Source organism: Pseudophryne corroboree, chromosome 8 (assembly GCF_028390025.1).
Source record: "Pseudophryne corroboree isolate aPseCor3 chromosome 8, aPseCor3.hap2, whole genome shotgun sequence".
NCBI classification, from domain to species: domain Eukaryota; kingdom Metazoa; phylum Chordata; class Amphibia; order Anura; family Myobatrachidae; genus Pseudophryne; species Pseudophryne corroboree.
The window spans coordinates 68,192,879-68,204,933 of NC_086451.1; the positions used below are offsets into that span (position 1 = coordinate 68,192,879).

The 12,055-nt window shown below is 47.9% G+C and overlaps 1 protein-coding gene across 1 annotated transcript in view; it reads left to right on the forward strand.

Annotated features, from left to right (window-relative positions):
- Nucleotides 1-11,692, forward strand: part of HSD17B10 (hydroxysteroid 17-beta dehydrogenase 10) — a 118,216-nt gene extending 106,524 nt beyond the window's left edge. Inside the window, exon 6 of the mRNA XM_063936586.1 lies at nucleotides 11,199-11,692. Within this exon, the coding sequence (XP_063792656.1) occupies nucleotides 11,199-11,389 (191 nt within the window). The 3' untranslated portion in view covers nucleotides 11,390-11,692. The remainder of the gene's footprint in view (nucleotides 1-11,198) is intronic.
- The last annotated feature ends 363 nt before the right edge of the window (nucleotides 11,693-12,055 follow it).

The following is a 12,055-nucleotide window of genomic DNA, read 5'->3' on the forward strand; positions in this document are numbered from 1 at the left end:
ACGGCAACTGCTGGAAAATCCACCGTTTTTACCCTAAGTCACATCTCTGCAGAAAAAGACACCGTCTTTTCAGCCTCAGTCCTTTCGTCCCTATAAGATCATATCTGCCCAGGGATAGAGGAAAGGGAAGAAGACTGCAGCAGGCAGCCCATTCCCAGGAACAGAAGCGTTCCACCGCTTCTGACAAGTTCTCAGCATGGCGCTGAGACTGTACAGGACCCCTGGATCCTACAAGTAGTATCCCAGGGGTACAGATTGGAATGTCGAGACGTTTCCCCTTCGCAGGCTCCTGAAGTCTGCTTTACCAAGGTCTCCCTCCGACAAGGAGGCAGTATGGGAAAAAATTCACAAGCTGTATTCCCAGCAGGTGATAATTAAATTACCCCTCCTACTACAAGAAAAGGGGTATTATTCCACACTATATTGTGGTACTGAAGCCAGAAGGCTAGGTGAGACTTATTCTAAAAAAATTTTTGAACACTTACAAAGGTTCAAATCAAGATGGAGTCACTCAGAGCAGTGATAACGAACCAGGAAGAAGGGGACTATATAGTGTCCCGGGACATCAGGGATGCTTACCTCTATGTCCCAAATTTGCCCTTCTCACTAAGGGTACCTCAGGTTCGTGGTGCAGAACTGTCACTATCAGTTTCAGACGCTGCCGTTTGGATTGTCCACGGCACCCCGGGTCTTTACCAAGGTAATGGCCGAAATGATGATTCTTCTTCGAAGAAAAGGCGTCTTAATTATCCCTTACTTGGACGATCTCCTGATAAGGGCATAGTCCAGGGAACAGTTGGAGGTCGGAGTAGCACTATCTCGGATACTGCTACAACAGCACGGGTGGATTCTAAATATTCCAAAATCGCAGCTGATCCCGACGACACGTCTGCTGTGCCTAGGGATGATTCTGGACACAGTCCAGAAAAAGGTGTTTCTCCCGGAAGAGAAAGCCAGGGAGTTATCCGAGCTAGTCAGGAACCTCCTAAAAACAGTGCATCATTGCACAAGGGTCCTGGTAAAAATGGTGGCTTCCTACGAAGCAATTCCATTCGGCAGATTTCACGCAAGAACTTTTCAGTGGGATCTGCTGGACAAATGGTCCGGATCGCATCTTCAGATGCATCAGCGGATAACCCTATATCCAAGGACAAGGGTGTCTCTCCTGTGGTGGTTATAGAGTGCTCATCTTCTAGAGGGCCGCAGATTCGGCATTCAGGATTGGATGCTGGTGACCACGGAGCCCAGCCCGAGAGGCTGGGGAGCAGTCACACAAGGAAAAAATTTCCAGGGAGTGTGATCAAGTCTGGAGACTTTTCTCCACATAAATATACTGGAGCTAAGGGTAAATTTATAATGCTCTAAGCTTAGCAAGACCTCTGCTTCAAGGTCAGCCGGTATTGATCCAGTGGGAAAAACATCACGGCAGTCGCCCACGTAAACAGACAGGGCGACACAAGAAGCAGGAGGGCAATGGCAAAAACTGCAAGGACTTTTCGCTGGGCGGAAAATCATGTGATAGCACTGTCAGCAGTGTTTCATCCCGGGAATGGAAACTGGGAAGCAGACTTCCTCAGCAGGCACGACCTCCACCCGGGAGAGTGGAAACTTCATCGGGAAGTTTTTTCCACATGATTGTAAACCGTTGGGAAATACCAAAGGTGGACATGATGGCGTCCCGTCTGAACAAAAAACGGGACAGGTATTGCGCCAGGTCAAGAGACCCTCAGGCAATAGCTGTGGACGTTCTGGTAACACCGTGGGTGTACCAGTCGGTGTATGTGTTCCCTCCTCTGCTTCTCATACCTAAGGTGCTGAGAATTATAAGACGTAGAGGAGTAAGAACTATACTCATGGCTCCGGATTGGCCAAGAAGGACTTGGTACCCGGAACTTCAAGAGATGCTTACAGAGGTCTTATGGCCTCTGCCGCTAAGAAGGGACTTGCTTCAGCAAGTACCATGTCTGTTCCAAGACTTACCGCAGCTGCGTTTGTCGGCATGGCGGTGGAACGCCGGATCCTAAGGGAAAAAGGCATTCCGGAAGAGGTCATTCCTACCCTGGTCAAAGCCAGAAAGGAGGTGACCGCACAACATTATCACCACATGTGGCGAAAATATGTTGCGTGGTGTGAGGCCAGGAAGGCCCCACAAAGAAATTTCAACTCGGTCGTTTCCTGCATTTCCTGCAAACAGGAGTGTCTATGGGCCTCAAATTGGGGTCCATTAAGGTTCAAATTTCGGCCCTGTCGATTTTCTTCCAGAAAGAATTGGCTTCAGTTCCTGAAGTCCAGAAGTTTGTCAAGGGAGTATTGCATATACAACCCCCTTTTGTGCCTCCAGTGGCACTGTGGGATCTCAACGTAGTTCTGGGATTCCTCAAATCACATTGGTCTAAAACCAGTCAAATCTGTGGATTTGAAGCATCTCACATGAAAAGTGACCATGCTCTTGGCCCTGGCCTGGACCAGGCGAGTGTCAAATTGGTGGTTTTTTCTCAAAAGAGCCCATATCTGTTTGTCCATTCGGACAGGGCAGAGCTGCGGACTCGTCCCCAGTTCTCTCCCTAAGGTGGTGTCAGTGTTTCACCTGAACCAGCTTATTGTGGTGCCTTGCACCTACTAGGGACTTGGAGGACTCCAAGTTGCTAGATGTTGTCAGGGCCCTGAAAATATGTTCCAGGACGGCTGGAGTCAGGAAAACTGACTTGCTGTTATCCTGTATGCACCCAACAAACTGGGTGCTCTTGCTTCTAAGCAGACTATTGCTAGTTGGATGTGTAATACAATTCAGCTTGCACATTCTGTGGCAGGCCTGCCACAGCCAAAATATGTAAATGCCCATTCCACAAGGAAGGTGGGCTCATCTTGGGCGGCTGCCCGAGGGGTCTCGGCTTTACAACTTTGCCGAGCGGTTATTTAGTCAGGGGCAAACACGTTTGTAAAATCCTACAAATTTGATACCCTGGCTAAGGAGGACCTGGAGTTCTCTCATTCGGTGCTGCAGAGTCATCCGCACTCTCCCGCCCGTTTGGGAGCTTTGGTATTATCCCCATGGTCCTTTCAGGAACCCCAGCATCCACTAGGACGATAGAGAAAATAAGAATTTACTTACCGATAATTCTATTTCTCGGAGTCCGTAGTGGATGCTGGGCGCCCATCCCAAGTGCGGATTGTCTGCAATACTTGTACATAGTTACAAAAATCGGGTTATTATTGTTGTGAGCCATCTTTTCAGAGGCTCCGCTGTTATCATACTGTTAACTGGGTTCAGATCACAGGTTGTACAGTGTGATTGGTGTGGCTGGTATGAGTCTTACCCGGGATTCAAAATCCTTCCTTATTGCGTACGCTCGTCCGGGCACAGTACCTAACTGAGGCTTGGAGGAGGGTCATAGGGGGAGGAGCCAGTACACACCACCTGATCGTAAAGCTTTACTTTTTGTGCCCTGTCTCCTGCGGAGCCGCTATTCCCCATGGTCCTTTCAGGAACCCCAGCATCCACTACGGACTCCGAGAAATAGAATTATCGGTAAGTAAATTCTTATTTTCCAGAAAAATCTGATTAGAGTTAATGACCGAATGGATCATAACGCAAAATGGCTGCCTCCGCTGTGTAGAAGCGACTGATGCTGTCTGAGAGACTGTTCTAGCTCAGGGGGCCTTTCCGGTTGCAGTGCCAACGCAGCAGCGATCTTTTTTTAGTGATGGAACTACAAGGCTTCGCATGTATAGCAGCTGACCACAAGTGAACAGAGACATCCACATAAGCCATCACAACATGTACAGCAACTGAGACTCAGATGCGGGGAACATCGACTCCCTGCTGCCTCCACGGCTGCGCAGAATACCTGCGGTAGTTACGACAGTGCCATGTTTTATATGTACGAGATAGCAGTCACACCCCCCCCCCCCAAAAAAATGGTCATGGCGCCTGCATTTTTTTCAGACGCTCCCCGCTACCTCCCCTATGCGTTCTCCTCCTGTCAATCACCCTCCAACTGATTACTCACTGCGCGCAGCATCACAAAAGGTACCTTGGCACGTGCGCGGTCTGCCGATAATTGCTCAGTTGCGACACCATTAAAGTTGAATCAAGCCCATGGATGTCTCCTAAGAACAGTACTGCAGAGAACATTTTTTCCAGAGGACTGGGCGTTCTTTGCTGGTTTGAAAAATCTCATGGGCTTACACTTATAAAATTGTTCCTCTTAGTAAATACTACTGTAGATATAAGTACAACTTTTCTGATTGCTGAAGTATTTTTGTTGTTGTGCTATTCTTACTGTGTGAAAGCTGTACATGATTAATGATATCCCTTTTTGGTTGTAGTGTTCCCAGTGAGGTAGGCAGCTGGACATTATGGAGTCTGGTCCCCCGCTAAGTCTGTAGAAACCCTTGTTCTATAAATGCAGCCAGGCATTGCTTCATTAATAGGTCTATAGACTGCAGTAGGAAATGGATATACTGTAGAAGTTGAGGTCAACAGTTAAATATTAACTGTGGAAGATATATTAGGACTATGCCCCATTACTCCTGCAGTAAACATGTATTTTACATTTTCCGAGTCCCGCTGCAGAGGTTTCCAACCACGGTCTTCAATGTACACCAATAGTCCAGGTTTTAAGGATAGCCATACTTAATTAGTACCTCAGTTATTTTGATTTCTCTTTCATCCACTAGGGGACACTGGAGTCCTATACAGTAGGGGTGTGAAGCCTTGAACCGGAGGTGTGGCACAATCTTAAATTAGCATTGTCTGCACAGCCGGCTCCTCCCCCTTCACATCCCTCATCCCTCAGTTTGAAAAATTGTGCTGGAGGCACAACACGTGGAGCAACTGAGCTCCTGACAAAAAAATCTAAAATGGGCTGCGTAACCCTAAGGGGACAAGGCTGCCTGATATCAGAGAGACAAAGATCCCTATTGAAGGGACCTGCATCTCTCCACAGGAGATCCTCAAAGACTCAACTAATAGTGAGTACTGGTACAAGCTTAGGCTAGGGTGTTCCAGTTAGTAAAAGGTTGTTGTTGTTTTTCTCTCTCTCTCTCTCTCTCTCTCTCTCTCTATAAATCTCTCTATCTTTATAGAGTCAGTCCATCTATTGCAGTCAAAAGCTTCCTTGATATAAACAGCGGGGAAGTAGCTAACAGGGAGGGACGGCAGAGCGACGGTGCCCGGCGTGTGGGAGCCTTAGTGCGGCGCGGGACTCGGCCTGTCTTCCCTGTGAGCAGGGAGGGACGGCAGAGCGGCGCGCTGCACAGCGAACGAGGAGACCCACAGACGGAGCCGAGCACAGGTAGTGCTATGGGAGACGTCCCGGCGCGTGCCGGCCAGCGGGTCCGGAGCGCGACGAATAGAGGACTCGGCGCGCACCAGCGACCAGCGTGTGGGGGTCAGTACAAGCAATCAGGACAAAATCAGCGCATAGAGAAGGTATGCGCAAAGCCCACACGATGAAGGGATCCCACTAATATAAACTTACATTTAGTGGTGGCCATGTTTTCTTCATTTTGGCGCCAGGCTGTGTAGAGGATGGGTCCTCCCCCCTCCCCCAGTAGTGTACATAGGGGAAGGTTTTTTTTATAAAAAAATTAGCTCCCCCTGCTGCATTGCCTGGATAGTGCAGGCAATAATATAGTAGAGGGATCGTTAGGTAACAGCTCCCTCTGCTGGTGTAATGTGTGTGTATATATACAACATATGAGGATCTCCTGAAAAGTAATCAAAATTTACAATTTATGTTTTCAAGGGACGTCTGTTTCAAAGATCCCGAAGAAAATACACGGAAGCAAGCCAACTCTAACATCGTAGCTGATTTACAGTTGGGGTGTAGAGTTGCGAATCGGCTGGTGTTTTATTTTTTATTTTTTGGCCTGGTCCTTTTATAGAGAAAAAGGGACAGGTAATTCCAGCCGAATCCAATACCTTTGCTTCCGTCATCTCCCAGTCTTTCTCTTCCTAGTTTAAAGGGTGAAAGCGCTGCGGGATACCCTAGTACAGGTTTTTTTTTTTAAAAACATGTCTAAGGCTACCAAGACCTCAAAGACCTGCTATGTTTGTACAAAATGTAACAAGAAGAGCACGCGGGTTGGCAGCTCCGGGGTGTGCGACTCCTGCTTAGACAAGGACGCTCCACCTGGGAGCAGTGCTCTGGCTAAGGCATGGGAAGACAACCTTGCTAATAGAATCTCCAAGGAGATGGCAGAATCCCGAAAACAGCAGTCGAAATGGGCTGCGGGATTTTCAAAGACGATGGAGGAATTTCTCATCAAGTTAACGCCGCCCGCACACGCAGATACAAGTGTGCGCAAGGCTGTTAAAAGAACTCTTCCTCTTATACCAGAATCTGAGGAGGAAGAGGGGTTTCTTCTGGATACGGAAGAAGGTGAGTTAATTGAACCTAACCTAGACGCCGATTTTCCCGAAGAAGACTCAGCGATCTCGGGGCTGGATTCCTTAATTGATGCGGTGAAGGACATCCTAAGCTTTAAGGAAGCGGAAATCCGGGAGCCGGAAGAATTCGATTTGTTCGAATCCCAGAAGCCGCGTTCAGCAGAGTTCCCCATTCCTAAATCCCTCCAATCTCAGATAGAAGAGGCTTGGAAACAACCTGACAAACGTTTTCAATTTCCGAAACGGTTTCAGGTAACTTACCCCCTGCCTAGGGGTGTAATGGACAAGTGGGAGTCTCCGCCGGTAGTGGATGCTTCCCTAGGAAGGTTGTCAAAGACAATCTTGCCAATTCCTAACGTAACTACTTTAAAGGATGCGTCCGACCGTAAAGTTGAGACTGCGTTAAAATCAATATTTGTAGCAGCAGGTGCAGCGCAGAGACCTGCGATCGTCTGTGCTTGGGTCAACAAGGCCATGGGTGCATGGTCCGGCCGTATAGTACAAGGTTTTGAGGAGGAAAATAGCTTAGAAGAGATTACACAGTTGGCGGAACACATTCGAGAATCTACTACATACTTGTGTCAAGCTTTTAAGGATATTAGCAGAATAGCATCGCGCATATCTGCATCGGCCATATCGGCTAGGAGGATTTTATGGCTCAGAGAATGGCAAGGAGACTCTGACACCAAGAAGGCGGTAGAATCCATCCCCTTTGGGGGTGAAGTGCTGTTCAGACCAGAGTTGGACAAGTGGATTCGCAGGCTACAGCGTGGAAGTCCACTTTTCTGCCTACTCCTTATACGAGAACCGCTCCACAAACTAGGAGAGGTTATTCGGGACCATCGTTTACTTCATTTAGATCACAGTCCTTTCGAGCCCGAGGTAGGGGTTTCGGTACACAAGCACACGGGGGCAGAGGTAGAGGCCGCTCGCAAGCAGCAACCAGAAAGCAGGATAAACCTGCTGACAAGACCGTGGCATGACGGCCTCCCAGCTCACCTGGGGTCCCCCTTGGTGGGCGGCCGACTGGAAGGTTTTCAGGACATCTGGGCCAAAACCTCACCAGAGCTTTGGGTGAACAACTTAATCTCTCAGGGATACAAACTGGAATTTCAACAGAGGCCTCAGTCAGTTTTTTACAACAGGATTGCCTCAGTGCCCTCAAAAAGCAAGGGCACTACGGGCAGCAATTCAAAAATTACTACAAGCAGAGGTCATTATTCCGGTTCCCGCTTCTAAGAGAGGAACGGGGTTCTATTCCAATCTTTTTGTCGTGCCAAAACCAGACGGGACGGTCAGACCAATTCTCAATTTAAAAGTTTTCAACCAGTTTTTAAGAGTCTACAGATTCAAGATGGAATCAATCCAATCAGTTATTGCAGGCTTAGAACCAAGCGAGTTCATGGTATCCATGGACATAAAGAATGCATATCTGCATATCCCAATCTGGACTCCTCACCAGGCTTACTTTACGGTTCGCACTGGTAGCGGAGCACTACCAATTCCGGGCCTTGCCGTTCGGTCTAGCGTCAGCCCCAAGAATTTTCACAAAGATCATGACTATCATGGTGGCAGGACTAAGACTGTTGGGGGTCACAATTTATACCTTATCTGCACGATTTACTGATCAAAGCTCCATCTCAGAATCGACTGCTCAAGGATGTTCAGACATCCCATCAATTTCTAATTCAACATGGATGGATTGTCAATTTCAAAAAGTCCAACCTCATACCGACTCAACGGATTCAATACCTCGGTCTCATCTTGGACATGGTCCTATTAAGTGTGTTCCTACCAGAGACCAAGGTACAGGACCTACAGAGATTAGTGGCTCAGGTACTGAGGACGCAGACCGTTTCTCTGCACCTCTGTGTGCAACTTCTCGGGAAGATGGTGGCGTCGTTCGAAGCTCTCCAGTACGGCAGACTTCATTCATGACCATTCCAAATGAACCTCATTGCTCAGGGAGCAGGCTCACACTGGCTTCTCCATCGGAGAATTCGACTTCAACCACAAGTAAGGGTCTCCTTGATATGGTGGTCTTTACACAAGAACCTTACAGCCGGCAAGAAATGCGGCATTTGGGATTGGAAGATCTTGACGACGGACGCCAGTCTCAGAGGTTGGGGAGCCGTCCTAGATGACCATCAGTTTCAGGGACGATGGACGCTACAGGAAAGCAAATTACCCATAAATATCCTCGAACTAAGAGCAGTCTACAATGCCATTCTCTTAGCAGAAGACCTAGTCATGAATCAAAACATCAGGATTCAGTCAGACAATGTCACGACGACGGCTTACATAAACCGTCATGGAGGAACAAAGAGCAGGATGGCGTTAAAGGAGGCCACAAAGATCTTGTTGTGGGCAGAAAGACGAGACATCATTCTCTCCGCAGTGTTCATTCCAGGTGTGGAGAACTGGGAAGCAGATTACCTCAGTCGCCAGGACATGCATCCGGGGGAGTGGTGCCTTCATCCACGGATTTTCAACATGATTGTGAGAAGATGGGGTCTACCTCAGGTGGACCTAATGGCATCCCGACAAAACAATCAACTGCCCAGATATGTGTCAAGAACTCGAGATCCAGCAGCAGAAGGAGTGGACGCATTGACACTTCCATGGTGTTACAGAAAGGTTTACATATTTCCACCATTCCCACTCATACCCAGGGTTCTGAAAAGAGTAAAGCGGGAACGAGTGTGGGTTATTCTAATCGCACCAGATTGGCCCCGCAGGAGTTGGTACACCGACCTTCGAGGGTTACTGGCGGAGGATCCTTGGAGGTTACCTCAGAGAGAGGATCTGCTATCTCAGGGACCGTTCCTGCACCCCGACCTAAACAGGCTGCGTTTGACGGCGTGGCTATTGAAACCCGGATCTTAAGAGACAGAGGGATCCCACGAACGGCCATTCCTACAATGATTGCCGCTAGGAAGCCGGTCACAGCCAGGCACTACTACAGGATTTGGAGACGGTACATGGCTTGGTGTCAGGAACGGGGATGGAATTCATCAAACTTCCATTTATCGCGACTTCTACTGTTCCTTCAGGCCGGTCTAGAGGGAGGACTCAGATTGGGCTCTTTGAAGGTTCAGATTTCGGCTCTCTCCATCCTTTTTTCAACAGCGGCTAGCATCCTTGCCAGAGATTCAAACCTTTTTACAGGTGGTTCTGAGGATTCAACCCCCTTTTCGTCCTCCCACGGCACCATGGGACTTAGGTTTGGTGTTAGAATATTTGAAGTCACCGACTTTTGAGCCGGTGACAAGTACAGACCTGAAATATCTCTCTTGGAAGGTCACGTTATTACTTGCCTTGGCTTCGGCTAGGCGGGTTTCTGAGTTGGGAGCCTTATCCTGTAAGAGTCCTTTCTCAGTTTTTCATGAGGATAGGGCGGAACTCCGTACAAGAGCAGATTTCCTTCCGAAGGTGGTTTCGGGGTTTCACATAAACCAGCCAATAATGGTCCCATCTTTCCAGGGTCTCACAGATGAGGACGTGTCATTGGATGTTGTCCGAGCTTTAAGAGTATACGTACAGGTTACGTCGTCTTTCAGAAAGTCGGACCATTTGTTTGTTCTGTATGATGGGCCAAGGAAGGGTTGGCCGGCATCTAAGCAGACTTTGTCCAGATGGATCAGACTTGCCATTCGGCAAGCTTATATTTCCTGTGGCAAACAGGTTCTGGTTCAGACGGGTGCTCATACTACCCGATCAGTGGGTGCCTCGTGGGCGGCTGCCAGGGGTGCTTCCACTACTCAACTTTGCAGAGCGGCAACGTGGTCTTCAACCCACACATTCGCAAAATTTTACAAGTTTGATACTTTTGCGGCCGGAGAATCTAAGTTCGGACGTTTAGTTTTGCAGGCCACCGACAGCACTCCCTCCCTGGGGGAAAACTTTGGGACGTCCCCTACTGTATAGGACTCCAGTGTCCCCTAGTGGATGAAAGAGAAAAGAGGATTTTGGTACTTACCAATAAATCCATTTCTCTGAATTTTCTAGGGGACACTGGACGCCCGCCTCGGTGGTGTCAACCTGCTGTATTCAAAGTTCTTGTTTTAAACAGTTCGTGCAAACAGCGTTGGTTATTCGGTTCTTGGCCGCTGTTTGATATGTTGATATGTTGTACGGTTCGGTTCCTCGCCATGGGCTAGTGTCATGTCCTATTCTCTCAGTCAAATTTTTCAAACTGAGGGATGAGTGATGTGAAGGGGGAGGAGCCGGCTGTGCAGACAATGCTAATTTAAGATTGTGCCACACCTCCGGTTCAAGGCTTCACACCCCTACTGTATAGGACTCCAGTGTCCCCTAGAGGATTCAGAGAAATGGATTTATAGGTAAGTACCAAAATCCTCTTTTAATCATCTGTTCTCAAGCATAAATATCACTAAAACCTGGACTGCTATCTATGGTGCCTTGAGGGTCAACATTGGGAAACACTGGGGCAGATGTATTAACCTGGAGAAGGCATAAGGAAGTGATAAACCAGTGATATGTGCAAGGTAATAAAGGCACCAGCCAATCAGCTCCAATATGTAAATTAACAGTTATGATCTGATTGGCTGGTGGGTTTATCACCTTGCACATATCACTGGTTTATCACTTCCTTATGCCTTCTCCAGGTTAATACATCTGCCCCAATGTGCTATATGGTGGTTTGTTTGTTTTTTCCTTCGTTAAACTTTAGTATTTTAGATAATGCCATCTTCTACCTTTTTGCTGGACTTTCTTAAGAAAGACTTTTCTGTGCTCCTGAACTGTACACTACAAAATGTAACCAGATATTCTCTCTCTTCAGGCTTATTCGCAACCCCTCTCCTCCTTGGGCTCCCTGAGAAGGCAAGAGAATTCCTGGCCAAGCAAGTTCCTTTCCCCAGCAGACTGGGCCACCCTGAAGAGTATGCCCACCTGGTACAAACCATTATAGAAAACCCCATGTTGAATGCAGAAGTAATTCGTCTGGACGGTGCCCTTCGTATGCAGCCCTAATAAAGTTAGCATCCTATGGGGAACCACCAAGCCTTCCGTCCATGTCTTAAGGCATCGTTGCTGGGTGAGCTGAGCTAGAGTGTCCTATTTGCTTGTAACGGCCGTGATGGCATTGTTATGTTGCACGTGCCAGGAATGTACCCAGAAATCTATGAATAGATTGTGATAGAAGGCGTGGAAGGCCAGCCAGGATTTATGGGAGAACATCATAAACTGTGATTGTGACCTAAATCTATTAGATTATGCGGTTTGTAGGATAAAATAAGTTTGCTTTTCTGTGAAGAAATAAATCTGATTATCTTATGCTTCTGGTCTTTACTTGATTTCATTCTTTTACATTGAACAAAACAGCGTTCATTTGATGTGGTAGGAAATGCCCCCTGTGCCATGTCTTCAGGCTTTTTTTTATCTATAATATTTTACGCGGCAAAGAGAAGGAAGTGAACTATTAATTGCCCAAATGATTTCAGCCTGTGGGCACAATAGTACTGTTGGAGGCAGGATGTAGTCATGTGACCGGCGGAAAGGAGACCTATGGCCACATAACCTCCCCGACGGTCGGCATGCCGACCAACAGGGACTTTTACCACTCACGGGTGTCCGTGACACCCAAAGAGTGTCGCCACCGAGCCTACACGTGGCGAGTGCAGCAAGCCCACAAGGGGC